Consider the following 17,049-nt stretch of genomic DNA (forward strand, 5'->3'; position numbering starts at 1 on the left):
CAAATCATTTTGTAAGTCGGTTGCATTCCTGATTACCCTGTCTGTCTTTGCATCATCATCAATTTCCTGATATTGTATCCTCAAGGTGGGGGGGGGGTGTTCAGGTTATTATGATAGCACTACACGATTCACTTTACTTTATTAATCTATCAACAATTTTCCTCCAAATCGGTCTGTTACTTCTAAGAACTCCCATATTGTCACATATAACAATTCATGCTTCTAAAGCACTTCTGACTGAATCAATCCACCTAGATCTTGGTCTTCTTCTGGGTCTCTTTTTACCATCTTGGCATCAAACACCTGTTTTGCTAACCTTTGCTGACACATGTAAAGTTCCTTTCTAATGTCTTCATTTTTAATATGATTCTGCCATTGATGCCATCGGTCCACTCTCCTAATTTTTCTCAGAATCCTCATATCTGTGGTCTCTAGTCCTTTGATTAAGTGCTTTATTTCTAACCCAACTTTCAGATCCACAACTTAAAACTGGTTTGAACAATAACTTGTACACTGCTAGGTTTTGGCTAATTTCTCTCTTACTCCATAAAATTTATTCAGCTGACTGCCTGCCATACCAGCTTTGCTTATTCTGTTGTCTATTTCCAGATTTAACTTACCATCTTTAACAAAAACTGCACCTAAATAGCTGAAATATTTTACTTGTTCTATAGGATTTTTATTCATAACGTAGCTGAAGTTTTCTATGCTCCTGCCTATTTTCATAGTTTTGGTTTTTTTACTGCTGATTTCATGCCATATTTGTTACAGCTTTATTTATTCAATTTAATTAAATAATTCTTTAGATTTGCATTAGATGTATTTAGAAGTACAGCATCATCTGCATAAAGTAGAGCTAAGTTTGACATCTCCAGTTCTAATATCAGACTTAATGCCTTTCTTTCATAATGTGATCCATATTATGCAATATAGATGATTAAGAGTGGAGGTAATGTGCATCCTTGTCTTACCCCTGATTTTATATTGAACTGTCTTCCTGTATTTCCTTTAATTCTAACTGATGGCTTACAACTTAAATATAGACTGTTTGCTGTGTATAATGTTCCATTTACTCCATGTAATTTTAGTGTTTTGTAAAGCTTTTCTCTGAGCACCTTGTCATGTGCCTTTTCCAGATCTACAAAACTCAAGTATAGATTCTTGTCATATTTCCCACGATTTCTCATCTATTTGTCTTAAAGTGAGACTATGATCTTGACAATGTCTATTTGGTATAAATCCAGCTTGTTCTTCAAATTTCTTTTCCACAATCTTTCTCAATCTTTTTTTTCGAGTATGCTTACATAAATCTTACCAGTAACACTCAGTAGGGAAATACCACTGTTATTCTCTGCTTGTTTTGTCACCAAGCAACACTCCAGTCAGCATGAAATCTTGTTGTACTATCATATGCATTTGTGATTTAAGTTAGACAGTGCAAATTGCTTGGCTAAGTCCAAAGTTGTCGGCCCATCCTTGTTTGTTCAGTAACCAGTAGATACCTACTAATGGGGTACACCACATGAAGATGAAGATTGACATTAGGTAAGAAGCCCTAGTCGGTTCTCTGCATTCCTGAAAAGGCAATGTGGAGATCTCCCAGTTATTTGGCTTTGATCCTTAAGTGACCCTGTTTATCTTTTGCATCATCAGCAAATCACTGGTAAGTGATTTGCTGATGATGCATCCCCCTTTTAAATCCTTCCCAATGTCATTATTGTTTAAGATTGAATAACAATAGACAAAGGACTGATCCTTGGAGTACACAACTGATCACTTTAAATCCTGCAAACTCACACCTTTCATGCATCACATGTGTCAGCCAGCCATCCTCTTATCCATATACTAGTAATTCATAATCCAATCCCATATCTTCAACTTATGCAACAGCCCTCCATGCTGAATCCTGTCAAAAAAGCTTGAGTAAAGTTCAAAAGTATCATGATGTGTCCATTCCCCTTGTCTAACTCGACCATCACATTATTATAAAATATAATTGTTATAACAACAGATAGTGTTAACTAATGCACTTGTGAAACATCTTTATGATTGTCTATAAAGAAGTAAGGAAATAATTATAGACAATCATAAACATGTTTCACAACCAGTTCTCATAGTCAAAGACTGTATGGGAACTGCTTCTTACTTAGCATTGCTTGTGCCTACAATAAAAACCATTTGAAAGATCTAAATCAGTTTAGATTAATTTCTTTCATTAGTTCCCATACAGTCTTTGACTCTATAGCATTTTTAACAATAGTAAAAAAAATCCATGTTAGCATTTGCATATTAAAAAATGGGAAACTCATTCAGTCTTACATTAAATCTCAATCATTATGAGAAAATAGTCCCCCAGGGGCACATCTAGGTGTGCACAGGAACTGGCGATCCCAGGGTACCCGAGCTGAAGATACAGAGTCATGGCAGTATAACCATTATATCTGGTTGAAAGGAAATGTCCAAGCTGTATGGAAGGCAATGGAAAACCACCATGCATACTTTTTCTCTTTCTCCAAGTAATGATGAACAAGTCTATATGGAAGAATGAATTATGCACAAGAACAGATAGGATCCCTGGGTCTGATCTTGTGCAGTATGCTACCAGGGAGGGGGTTTGTAGATCTATGTTGGAGTCCCAGGTGGATAAGACCTCAAATGATGCTGCAGGATCAAAGCCTCCTGGAAGTTCTAGAGCTAATGTAAGGATGCAACATAAGAAAATGAACCTCAAATAAAATACAAATATGGGCACCTTGAATGTTAATTCAATGTATCAAGCAGGGAAGATGGCCAATGTGATCAGAGAAATGAAAATAATGAAGATATCAGTTCTTGGACTGTCAGAGGTTAGATGGAAAGGAGATATAAGAACAGATGATGGATTTAGATTTATTTACTCAGGAGGAGAAGAACATCAAAGGGATGTTGGAATAATGTTGGATAAAAGGATAGCCGATATGGTGGAGGGATATTGGCAGAGATCTGAAAGAGTGATTGCTTTGAAAATTAAGGCCAAATCTAGAAATATCCTCATAATTCAAGTATACTTAACAACAATAGATTATACAGATGAAGAAGTTGAAGAGATCTATCAACAAATAGAGGAATGTTTACATTTGAAAAATAACAGATATAGTGATAGTAATGGGAGATGTGAATGCAAAGATAAGGAAAGGAAGCAAGGATGGTCTGGTGGGCCCTTGGGGCTTAGGAGAAAAAAGTGAAAGGGGAGATAAACTGGTGGAGTTTTGCAGAAAACACGAATTGATAGTGACCAACACCTGGTTTTTCAACAACATGAGAGAAGACTGTATACTTGGAGAGCACCTGGACAGAGAGGTGAAGAAATCAGATTGATTATATATTAACTCAAGATATAGAAATGTAATAAAAAAAATACAAAAACATATCCTGGAACAGACTGCAATAGTGACCATAACCTGCTCACAATTGAAGTAAAAATCAGTTTAAAATGAATAAATAAAGAAATTGCAAGTAGAAAAAATAAGAATTGATGGACTAAAAAGAAAAGATATCAGAGAGAAATATCAAGCTGAACTAGAAAATAAGATCAGCAGTATTGATACTGATAGACCCCTAGAAGTAATCTGGACTGATCTAAGAGAGAAAATTAAGGGATGTGCTAAAGGTCTGCTAGGTGAGGCAGAGAGGAGAGGAAGGAAGCCCTGGATTAGTGAGGAAGTGATAGAAAAAAATGGACAAAAGAAGAAAATGGAAGAATGAGAACAGCAATGAAGCCCAAGTCAGGTATAAAGAGATCAATAAACAAGTAAAAATTCTGGCTAAAAAGGCAAAGGAAGACTGGCACAATCAGGTCTGCAAGGAAATAGAGGAAAATGATACAGCAAAGGATATGAGAAAGATCTATAAAGGCTTGAACTTGATTTCAGGGAAGAAGAGAAGGAAAAAAAGCAGTGCTTTGAAGGATGAAAGAGAAAAGATTTTGTTGGAAAAAAATGATAAGATGGAAGAAGTATGTTACAGAACTTTATGGAGATGAAGATAATCTGGAATGTGATCAGACAGAAAATAATGATGCTCCAGAAATTAAGGAATGGGAAACCGAAGCAGCCATTAAAAGAATAAAGGATAGGAAAGTTCCAGGAGTGGATGATATTCAAGGAGCTGCTGAAGCCATTGAGAAAGGAAGGAATAAAACTTCTACCCATCATCTTTAATAGAAGTCTGGAGGAGGATAGAATACCTAAAGACTTCGTAATATCTATTTTTATTCCTATTCCCAAGAGTACTGGAACGATGGATTGCATCAAGCACAGAACTATCAGCTCTTGATTAGCCACGTTGCAAAAGTCCTAATCAACATAATATATAAAAGAATGGAACAGGCGATAGAGAGGGAATTAAATGAAGCACAGTTTGGTTTCAGGAGAAACAGTGGAACCAGGTTTATATTAATTATTAATGATATTGGCGAAGATTTGGATGGAGATATTCAGTTGTTTGCAGATGATGCAAAGTTGGGACGAACCATAAAGAGTAGTGAAGATGTTGTGGCCTTGCAAGAAGACTTGAATAAATTGAGTGATTGGGCAAGCAAATGGGGATGTGAGTTCAATGTTGCAAAATGTAAGGTTTTAAAATTTGGAAAACAAAGATGGGATGCAGAATTTATGCTTGGTAAGAATATATTGTTGGAAGTAGAGGAAATAAGAGATCTGGGAGTGATAGTGGATAAGAATCTAAAATTTAGGGGTCACATCGCCAAAATTGTGAAGACAACACAAAGACTTCTGGGAATGATGAGGAGGACACTGACGTGTAGAAGTAGGGAGATTCTTGTTCCATTGTATAAGGCTTTGATTAGGCCACACATGGACTGTTGTGCCCAGATTTGGTCACCTGGTTTTCAGAAGGATGAAGAGATGTTGGAAAGGGTCCAAAGGCGACTGACTAAGGTAGTTTCTGACCTCTGGAATGTCGAGTATGAGGAAAGATTGAAAAGATGTAATTTGCAGAGACTAGTGGAGAGAAGGAAGAGGGGAGATATGATAGAGACCTACAAGTTGGTAAGGGGTTGCTATAGGATCAATGGTGGAGAAGTTCTACAGCGAATAGTGGGAGATCAGGGGAGAACCAGAGGTCATCCCTGGAAACTGTATAAAGAGGGTGTGAGTAGGGGAGTGAGAGGCAGGTTTTTTTCGTGCAGAGTTGTGAATGATTGGAATGCCTTGCCTGAGAGTGTGGTGTCTGCAAGGAGTTTGAATGTGTTTAAGACCCGGTATGATGAGATGTGTGTGAGATAAAAGGACCTCCTAGATGAGTCTTTGACTCCATGAGGTCTTGTTTAATAATAATAATAATAATATATCTATGCTTTGTGGATTATGAGACAGCTTTCGATAATGTAAATCACTCTGTTTTATTTGATATTTTGCATAACATAGGAATAGATAAAAATATTATGAGAATTCTGTTCAGAATATACAAAACTCAAGAAGCCAGGGTCAGATTTGAAGGAGAGGATACTGAATGGATCCCCATAAGAAAGGGTGTGAGATGTCCCCACTCTTTTTTAATGTCTATACTGAATGGATGATAAGGGAGACCTTGGAAGATCTGAAGGATGGAATAAAGATAAATGGACATCTGATAAATAATATAAGATATGCAGATGACATTGTACTTATGAGTGAAACAGAGGAAGGCTTGCAAAGAATTTTGAACAGACTGAACAGGGTTGGAAATGAGAGAGATAAAATGAAAATAAAACATTCAGAAAACAAAAGTGATGATGATTTCAAAGAAAGGAAATGATAGGATGGAAATCATTTTGAACAGATAAAGAATAGAAAATGTGAAAAAGTTTTGAATACCTTGGGAGTTGGATAACAGAAGACAATAGATCTAATTATGAAATTAAAACAGAATTAAAAAAGCAAAAGCAGCATTTTTCCAAATATATCACATATTAGGAAACAGAAATCTGAACAAACAGTTGAAATGTAAGAATTCTCAAGACAATGATCTGGAGCATGAGGACGTATAGATGAGAGTCCTGGATGATCAATAAGGAGATGAGTGACTGATTGAATGCATTTGAAATGTGGTGCTTGAGAAAAATGGATCATATCAGCTGGACTGAAAGAGTGAGCAATGAAGAGGCTCTTTAGATTCACAATGAAAAGAGACTATATGGCTATTATCCAAAGAAGAAAAATAACATTTGCAGGACATTTGATGAGTTTTTCTAGAGAGCTTCCCAGAATAGTATTGCAGGGGATGGTGAAGGGAAGGAGAGGAAGACCCGGACTGCAATGGAAAGACAACATCAAAGATTGGACAAGCAAGACTCTTACAGAAGCAAGAGATAGAGGCATGGAAGCAGACTGTTCATCAGCTGCAACCCTCTGAAAGAGGAAGCCACAGGATTACATTATATGAGAAAATAGAAGTCCCTGCTTCTGCTATTGTTACACACAGCTTCTATTGCATGTAAATGTGGAGAACTTCTGTAGCCCATTCAGTATCAGTGGTACTCTGATTGGGAACACCTGAGTTTTTAGGTGTTAAGAACCTCTATAAGGCAGTTTCACTCCTCTGAGTGAAGTTTTGATGTGATCATACATAGGTTATTGCTCAGATTTTGGAGATGGGAAGGTAATTTGAGAGGCAAGGAGCCAAGCTGGTGACAGAACTGAGGAGTGCTTCCTATGAAAATATATTTCTAGTTTGAGTTACAAAATTTGGTTTGATAGGTGGGAAGGTGAGACTATGATAGAAGCATAAGTTGCTAAATGGAATTTTTTTTTTTTTTTTTTGTAAATATAGATGTAAAAGAAAAACATTACAGGAGAGTGTGGGGAGATGGAACTAAGGCTAATCCTAGAAATAAGTGTGACTAGTGAAGATATTACTTTTTTGCTTGGAAAATAGCAAATGAGTGGAATAAGATGGATTGCTGAAGATGAGTATGTTTTCATTAAATGACCAAGTGTAATAAATATTGAATGAATAATAGTGTGGTCCTCATACAGTGAGTTGTCTTGGGTCTATGGAGACGTTTAAATAATTATATTGTAACAAGTTTCTGCACTAGGTTGAAGGTTAACATGGAGGTTAACAGACCTCCATGGAGTCAAGAGACTCATTGTGGGAGGTCCCACTCTCACATGCACATCTCATTGTACATTGACTTAAATGCATTCACTGTCCCTACACTCACCACACTCTCAGGCAATACATTCCCAATCACCTACCAGTCTCCATGCAAAACATTTTCTCATACCCACCTACAGCTTCCAGGGATGGTCTCTCATTCTCCCCTCTCTAGATATTCTATATAAAAAAAAATCTCATCCACACTAATCTGGTGATTACCCCTTACCAATTTATGTCTTCCCTCTTCCTTCTATCCACTAAGCTCTATGATTGATCAGAAGTTGATCAGTTTTGTTCTTGAGTTCATCAGTAGACTGTGGTGGTGCTGCTCAGTTATTTCAATGACAAAAATTATTTTTCAGTATACAAGTAGTACAACAGTCTATATCAAATTAAAAATGCCAAGAAATTATATTCTTAAGTTAAGGGGATAATAAATCCCTCATTATTTTAATCTTATATTATATTCTTATTTAATTCTTATATTCTAAAATTATATTCTTATTTAATCCTTTATTTGAGGAGTTTTGAGGTTTTGTTGTGATATCAAGAGGGTAGGAAGAAAGCCTATTCAGTTTCTTCCTGGCCTCCTGATATCACAAAAAACTCAAGCCCTTCAGTTGCTGCCCCCCCCCAATACCTACAGTAGATATCATTGACTCTTCCTACTATAAATTATCCAAAACGTTAGCAAAATCTCTTGTCTCTCCAACCTTCCCTTACTGGTCATACTACAACATTTATATATAAAGTTCCATGTTATGTATCTCTGGAGCAGGGTTTCCAGAGTATAAAAAATAAAATTACAATTCATTCTTAACCTGCATATGGTATACTTGTATACTATAATTTCCCTGCCTTTAGTGGATGGGAAGTGTGCATGCACACACACAAAAAAGGGGACAAATGATAAACTGTAATTTCTTAATTAAAATGTTTGTCTTACAGTATTTCATTTTTGATGTAGTTATAGAAATATAAATTGTACAGTGCAGGTTAAAAAAATTGATAGATGAAAATATTTTAGTAGCACTTCTAGGTTTACCAACAGACAAGTTGGTACAGTATAAAATAAGTTTTTTTTGTACTGTTTCTGGGCCTCTATGGAGTCGAGACTAATCATAATAGGATATATTGATCATGCATCCCTGGCCATTCTACTCATTCACTACTTGCCATGTAACAAATCTCCCTTGCTCTTCCTTACGTGACCCTAGTACAATTTGCAGGGATGGCCTCTCATTCTTCAGTCTTATCTTATATAATATCTCTGCTGTATATCAGTGAACTTCTTTTATCAACTTCTGTGTCTTGATGTTACCTTTTTTCCTGAGGATCTTACAAGCTCCTCAGAATGCATTCTCTTTGTACTTCATATTGTGGTCCTAAGACAAGACAGTTGCATTCCTCTGTATTTATTTTTTATTCCAATATATCCTTATAACACAATGTCCAGGTGGCCACATCACATTCTATGTACAGAAATGCATCCATCTTCTGATTAGTACTGTGCCCAGTGAAACTAAGTAATTGTCCTCTTCAGGCAGCAGTTTTCTGGGTACAGACTTTTTACAATTTTCCCATAAATCAGCTCACTGTTCACCAACATTTCCATATTGTCTCTTACACCTACTTGAGTATAGCTCTAATATGATACATCTTGCTTCATCTTTGGCCAAAGTACATGACTGTGACTTTGCATCATTTAACTTGCATCTCCATTTATTTTCTCAGAGCATTAAATTATTCAAATTCTCCTAAAACAACATTACTTCAGTTTTTCCTGACATTTCTCTTACCAATTTAGCATCATCTGCAAACAGTCAGATATTTTCTTAAATGAACTATATCATCTACCTATAGATTAAGCAGAAATCTCTGAACAGAGTCCTAGGGAAGACCTTGGTATTGGAACCACACAAGTAACCTCTGGAATCCTCTGCAAAAATCTTCATTTTGGCAGAGGATCATGACTGGAGAAATGTTGAGTAGTTACAACGGATAAGCAAAAGAAGAGATATAACGGAAGAGTAGTGCTCAATAAGAGCATAAGTATTATTACTATCACGTCACGCATCCAAGGAATCGGATTCATTAAGGGAGAGTATTCTACACTACTGATTCTAATAATGAAATCATTTCCCAGGTGAAGATTAAGGATGCAAAAGATGGGTAAATGAAAAATGCTTGTTTTGGCAGGAATGGATAATATCGCAAGAAGCATGAGTTGCTGGAATAAGTGAAAACTTGTCTCATATAGTCATATGATAGATACAAATTATTCTTCTTGCACAACTTGTGTATTGACTTATTAAAAATATGTCAATGCACAAGTTGTGCAAGAGGAATTTTATGCCATTTGTGGATGTGTAAAGTGAACTTGATGACAGACATATGACTGGTCTGTACTGAATATCATCAACAACAACCATGGGTCCAATGCCCGTAGTGTCTGCTGCCATCTTGATATGATTCTTCCATTGCATTCTATTTTGTGCAAGATGACTCAGTTTGTGTATAGAGTTTCCACACCATTTGACAATGTCACCACCCCATTCTCTGTTTGGTCTTCCTCTTTTGTTCTTTCTTTCAGTTATTCCAAACAGCAACATTTTTAGTTTTCTCTCATCATTCATTCTACATATATGGCCAAATAGATGTAGTTTCCTTTTGATTATTTTCTGGATCAGGTTTTCTTTTGGTTGTATCCGTCTGTAGATTTCCTCATTGTTCATTTTCTGTATCCAGCTTATTCTCAAGATCTTTCTATAGCACTTACTCTCAAATGCCAATATCCTCCTTTCAGATTCTGTCAGGAGTACCCAGGCCTCGCATCCATAGAGCATGTTGCTGAAGGTACAGGTTTCTACAATGTGCAGTTTAGTTCGCATCTTTATAGCTCGGCTCTTCCATATTTTGTCCATGGCTTTTAAAATAGTTGTTGCTCTGGCTATTCTAATTTTTATCTCTTTTTTTGGGATCCAAGTCATGCGTCATATGGCATCCAAGATATGTGAAGTGTTCCACATTTTCCAGTTGAAATCTATCTATCGTAACTCTGTTCAGTAACTCCTGTTGTCCGAATATCATTGTTTTAGTTTTTTCAAAGTTGACATTTAGTCCATATCTTTTTCCTTCTGTGTATAGTGTTTGCAATGTCTGTTCCAGCCTTGCTGCGTCTTCTTGAATCAGGACAATGTCATCTGCAAAGCAGAGGTAGTTTATTCTCATGCCATTTATTGAAATGCTTCCACCTTCTTTAATCTTATCTAGTGTTCTTCCCAGATGTGTGATGAAGATGATTGGTGATATTGGCTCCCCTTGTCTTGTGCCTTGACTAGTGGCAAACCAATCTCCAATCTCACCTGCTATCCTGATTTTTGCTTGTGCCTGGCTGTTTATATCTTTCAGCAGGTGGATTAATTTATTGTCCACACCATAGGATTCCAAGACAGCCCATGTTATATTTTGATCAAAATTATCAAATGCTTTTTGGAAGTCCACAAAACAGCAATATATCGTTTTGTTCTTTCTTCGAGCTTTCTCTGCTATTAGTCTTAGTGCGAGTGTTTGTTGCATACTTCGATCTTGTCGAAATCCGGCTCGCTCATCCGGAAGATGTGCCTCCATATGCCCCTTCAGGCACTCTGTTAGTATTTTCATTAGCACTTTGCCAAGATGACTCATTAATGCAATAGTTCTGTAATTGGTGCATTCTAAAGCACTGCCTTTCTTATGAAGAACAACCAAGACCAATTTTTTCCACTCTTCGGGGGCATATCCTGATCTCCATATTTCATTACATAGCTCATGTATTTCTTTTACAACTGATTCTCCCCCATATTTTAGCATCTCGCCTATTATGTTGTCATTTCCAGGACTCTTGTTGTTCTTGAGATGTTTTATAGCCTTATTCACCTCCTCTTCCAAGATGTCATTTTCAAAGATCTCTGCTGGTGAAGAGATTGCTTTTAGTTCTTTGATTACTTCTGTTGCAGTATCATTTAGTTGATTTTTATATAGTTTGCTGCAATATCTTGTCCAACTATGTATGATTTCTGTCTTATCCATCAATACTTTACCATTTTCATCTTTGACTGCTACTGATCTTGTTTGCCACTTCCTATTGACATTTCTTATAAGTTTGTAGACCTCTCTAGTTTTGTGTTCTCTATAGTACTGTTCAATGTTTTTGCACTGGTCCTGCAACCATTTAGCTTTATCAGATCTTGCTGCTTTCCATACTTCATTGCATTTTTGATGGCATAACTCATCTGCTGCCTCCTGAATTATCTCTTTTTAAGTTTCAGTTCTCTTTTCTCTTGTACCAATTTTAGGGTTTCCTGAGTTATCCATTTCTTGTTGATCTCTTCTCTTTCAGGAATTACTTCCTCTACTGCTTTTTTTTTAGCACTGTAGCAGTCGTTCTGCTCTTATATTTATATTTTGTTTTTCACTTGTGGTCTTAAGCTTAGTTTCCAATATGTTCTGATATTCTGTTCTTAGCCTGTCTTCATTTAGTTTTGAGATGTCTCTAGCTTTTTGGAACTTTCCTTTGTACTTCTGTTTCTGTTTTAGTTTTATATTTGCAATCACTAAACTATGGTCCGAATCAATATCAGCTCCTTGGAATGATCTACACTGTTGAACTAAGGTTCTCCATTTCTGGTCTATTAATATCTTTTTACAATTTTCCCCTAAATCAGTTCACTGTTCAGCAACATTCCCAAATTGTCTCTTACACCTCCTCGAGTATAGCTTTAATATGATACATCTTTGGCCAAAGTACATGATTGCGACTTTGCATCATTTAACTTGCATCTCCATTTATTTTCTCAGAGCATTAAACTATTCAAATTCTCCTAAAACAACATTACTTCAGTTTTTCCTGACATTTCTCTTACCAATCAAGATAAGTCTGTGAATATGATAAAAAAAAAAATGCTGAACGTAGTTTCTCGGACCACATATTTGATGGAATAATCATTACAAGACCTCCGGTACATATTCAAGGATGTTTGTGGGCCTCAGGAGATATTGCAGTTTGCATACTTATGCCAGAAGCATCTAGCATAAGAAGGGAAGGAGTTATTGGCAAGTTCAACTTGGCTAAAATAGTAATAGGCATGTGAGACTTAATTGATAGAAGATGATGTAGTGATAGACTAAGTGGTATAGTATTTTCAGAGAGGATAGAAGAGGGATATTGTTAATGAAAGCAGAAGATCAACAGCCAAAAGAGTTGAGTTCAGCAGAGTTTCTGAGGTTATCAGATGTGCAGACAAAAAGAATAGAATTCAGTTACTGGCATAGGCTAGTTGGTGCATGGAAAAATACAAATGGCATGCATTAACAAATTAGTACAAATAAGTACAGTACAAGTAACTTATGAGAGACCTCAAATATTGGGATGTAGAGTAATAGGAAAGATCACATGGAAGGAAAGAAATGGAATTTTTACAGCTTCTAAAAATAAGTATCTAAAACAATGTGATTATGAGGACTTGGTATATAAGAGTGCTGGATCTGGTGATGGAATCAGAGGTAACTACATTTGTACACTTGGGAGTATGATCATGCAATATTGATCTGGGAGGGTGTCAAACGTGTAATTTCAGTTAAGAAGGAATACATGTGGAACTATGTAACACATGATTGACAAGCTTAGGAAGAAGATTTGAGTTGGAGCAGTGTCATGGCATAAGAATCTGTGAGGGAAAGATCTTAGTATATAAGATGGTCATGATCATGGAGGTGTTTGAAGAAAGAGGTGTACACTGCTTGGTAAGAAGTCAATCGACATCCCCCATGGGCAAGGTGCATCGTGCCATGCAATGAGTCTCATATTTCTAGCGGTATAAATTAGAGGAATATGAAAGTGAATGGTGTCCAGGTGAAATGGAACTGATCGAGTTTGAAAGAGGCATTGTGATAGGATTGCCATGTTGCAGGCCTGTCTGTTCAGCAAATTAAAAATTGGGCCATCCCAAGTCAACAATCAGTGATACCATACTGAGATGGATGCACAAGGAGTCAACTGCAAGTGCTGTCCACAGTTGATGATCCACCACACTCACCAAACATGACCGTAGGATCTGTACAAAAACATTTGGAACCAACCCACAACATTTCCATGGTAGGACTGCAATATGCAAGCCCAACATGCAGTGTCATCTTCAGTAGTGCAAAGAGCATGTACAGTGGGACATGAAGTTTGGAAAGCTATGTTATGGAGTGTAAATCATGTTACACCTTATACTGAGCAGATGGGTGTGATGGCCCTGTGAATGTCTCTTACCAGACTGTGTAACCCCAATTTCACTGACTTCTTTTCAAGCAGTGTGCATGTGTTAACCCCAATTTCATAGTTGATGTTACTACTGAAGAGGTGCTTGAGTGATATAGTCCTATTTTTTTATTTAGCCTTGGACCTCTGTTTGTGGTGCCATGAACATTGAACTTAGAGAGGTATCTGAACGTATGGGATAATGCAGTGCTTCTTACTTTGTGGCATTTCTGCAGAACTGACTATTGTCTCTTTCAGCAAGACAGTGCAATATGTCATAAGACTACTACTGTTGTAGCTGTATGGTTTGTGGACATGAATATCATCACGCTTGATTGGCCTCCACAGAGCTCTGATCTCAACCCTATTGAACATCGGGTGAGGTCAAGGGACATCTGCCCCACAGCAGTCCAGGACCTCATTACGTGCCTACCGGAAAAATGGTCCAAAATTCCCATTGATCGCTATTGTACTCTGAGCAAAATTGTATCCTATAGGATTGCTGCAGTCACAACAAAAGGATGTCATACATCTTAATGTGGGCAGCTTGGCTGTTTGTTTCTCACACTAACTGCTGACTTCTTTTTTAAGCAGTGTATGCTAAGCTATATATCTACACTCAGGAAAATAAACTAGGAGATAAACAGCCAAGTAGTGGTATCCTTAAGCAGAAGCTGGGGGGGGATGTAGGGGTGTAGGGGGGGGGTTATATTGAGAAAGGTGATTGAACAAGCTTTTCAGTAATACAAAGGCAGGGTTAGTGACATACATCATAAGAAAAGCAAAATCAAATTATCCTGCTCAACTAATTTCTTCTCAAAGGAGAACCCAAAGACTTCTTTTGCTATGTGGCAAGTAATAGGAGGAATGACTAAGGATGGATATCTTTAAGTGCTGATGATGGTGGGTTTGGAGGAGACAAAACTGGAAATGCTTGACTTACAAAGTGTTCACTTTGCAAGGATATATCTTCCAGGTGTAGATATTGCAGACTAATGTGAGAATATAAATAGATAGAATTGGCAGTAGTTGGGATGTTAGAACTTAAGGCTCTGTGCTTAGATGGAATATCAGTCCCCTGTATTACAAGGATGTACAAAATTGGCAGACCCTTTGGTTAAGCTGCTTAAGTCTTGACTAGGATTCCAAGGTGTAGTGGAAAGAGGACAAAATGGTGTCCTCTTTCTGCTCCTTTGGTTGCTAACTAGAATTATATAAAGGGACTCCAAGATGTAGATAGCAAATTATACTGATCAGTTTCTCACAAGTGGTGCTTAGAGTATTGGGAGAAGTTGATCAAGGTAGAATTTAGGAATGAATGGATGGGAATATGAAGAGTAGCAAGATTTTTGTGAAGGGTAAGGCTTGCCTTAGTGATTTACTCACCTTTTACAAATAAAGTGACAGTCGTGTTGGATCAAGGAAGTGATTTTATGGTGATACTTCTAGGCTGTATCATAAGAATGCATTTTATAGGATATTACCTGGAACTCTGATACATAAATCAGAACAAATGAGAATGGATGTGAAGCTGGTGTTGGGTAATTGATATCAGAGTAGAATACAGAAGTGTTGAATTTAGGGGAAGATGAGCAGCATTGTATTTTTACATAAATTATAAAAATCATTTGAGGGGAAATATGAGCCAGTTTGATACAAAACTGGGTCGAACAGTAGCTAATAAATGTGGTGTAGAGATCCTATAAGATCTCTTACTAATACTTAAATAGACTTAGCAGCATGGGCTAAGGATAATGGCTGCCAGTTTAATCTAACAAAGTGTGATGTTATACACTTCAAGAAGATGAAAAATTACGACATCTGTACTATATTAGAGTAAACTGCATGATGAAGCTAGGGATTTAGGTGATGGTGAGTTGTTCAAAGAACATATTCTAAAATATTTCCAAAAATAGATAATTAAATTACCTACAGACAGCAAAGAAACACAAGGAGATAACGTTATTCTCCTTTATAGGGGTTTGGTACAGCTACATATGAACTATTACAGGTTCATTGGAAATGAGGATATGGGACAGAAGATCCAGAGGCAAATGACTAAATGGGTAAGGTCTGTGGAACACTCCCTATGAGGATAGAGATAGACCAAAGGGTTGTGGATTACAGAAATTGGTAGATAGGTAGAAAAGGGTAAAAAAGTTTCGAAATGAATTTTACAGGATTTGATGCAGAAGAAGTTTTTAAATGCACAATACAAAGCAAGAGAACAAGGGGTCACCACTTAAATTATGTAAGAATGTTATTAGGTAGAGAGCGAGAATTTTTTTCCTTTTTTTAATGAAGAATCAGGAGTGAGTTGCCTGAGTCAGTTATAATGGCTGTAAGTGAATGAATGAATGAATTCGGGAGATATGATTGGTATTGTATGAATAATGGCAAATGTAGGCCTCATTGAGGTTTTTTGGAACTTCATGGAGGTTCTTTGTAATAATGTTCATAAACAGAAGTAGGAAATTTATGCAAGAGGAAACTACAGTGAGTAATTGCAAGTTTGTTTTTAAATAAATGAGTAGTAATTGAATTTTTTTTCTAGTTTTGATTAGATCACTATCAGAACTGTTGAATATTAACATCACAATCAAGCCAAAGCCAAGCAGTAACATGGTAAGTTCCTTATTATAATCCTAGGACCAGTTTGTTTGAAGACATAGCTGATTTTTTTTTAGTGTTTGATATGACCCAGATTGTTGGTTTCAATATTAAACAACCTTGTAACATATTTATAAACAAAGTAAAATATATATGCTCAACAAAGTTTTCATTCATTAAAATTTATGCATCTTAATCATGAGTGTAGTGTGTACTCTAGAAATGTAATCCTTTTGTTGGAGAGACTTATTCAAAATCATGTGAAAATGTAAGAAAAATCTCCTAGACCTCAGCTAATAATGAATTAAGTAACCACAGAAGTGGGACAGAGGGAAGGAGGCTTCTCTTAACAAGTTGGATCATCCTAACAGAATAGCTAAGCATTCACCCTTTACTAATTTAGAATTAATTCTGAATAATTTATTCTTTAATCATACATTATGCTTTAAGATGGGAAGAACAAGAGGCCATCTCTGGAAGTTGTGTAAGATGAGAAGGATAGATTCTTTACATGAAGAGTGATTAGTGAGTGGAGTGCATTACAGATGCAGGGAGCATAAATTATTTTAAGGTTCAGTATGCTGTTCATGTTGTTGGTTGAATGGGCCTCCCATGATGAGTCAACTGACTCCATGGAGGTTATTGTAATATTTTTTTTTTTAATTTATATGATGCTGTTAGCAGCTGATTTGAAAGGAATTCTTGGTAGTTTAGATACTTTCTTTAGAAGATATGCTAAAAGCATTTAACTTTGGAGACATTCTGCATTTGAGCAGAACTGCTGTGAGCATGACATTGGTTAAATTAAATGTTCATAAGGAAGTCTTATTTTAACTTGATTACTAGAAAGCAATGTCAAAGATGAACTTTTAGATGACTATATTAAACGTATATTGCCCAGATAAGATTAATAAAGTCTATAGAAATAGTTTCATGTTGGAAAGTAGGAAAAATAGTTAGGAATTGTATTTTATTCAATTTTAGAAATATGTAGTCCATGAAATGGGCTACAT

General features: G+C 36.4%; 1 protein-coding gene across 1 annotated transcript in view; it reads left to right on the plus strand.

Annotated features, from left to right (window-relative positions):
* Positions 1 to 17,049, plus strand: part of LOC150109077 (protein bicaudal C homolog 1-A-like) — a 169,488-nt gene that overhangs the window by 34,864 nt on the left and 117,575 nt on the right. Inside the window, exon 3 of the mRNA XM_090401568.1 lies at positions 15,981 to 16,051. Within this exon, the coding sequence (XP_090257694.1) occupies positions 15,981 to 16,051 (71 nt within the window). The remainder of the gene's footprint in view (positions 1 to 15,980; positions 16,052 to 17,049) is intronic.

The sequence above is a fragment of the Typopeltis vanoorti genome, chromosome 2 (assembly GCF_054136105.1).
Source record: "Typopeltis vanoorti isolate ZY-2024b chromosome 2, IOZ_Tvanoo_1.0, whole genome shotgun sequence".
NCBI classification, from domain to species: Eukaryota; Metazoa; Arthropoda; class Arachnida; order Uropygi; family Thelyphonidae; genus Typopeltis; species Typopeltis vanoorti.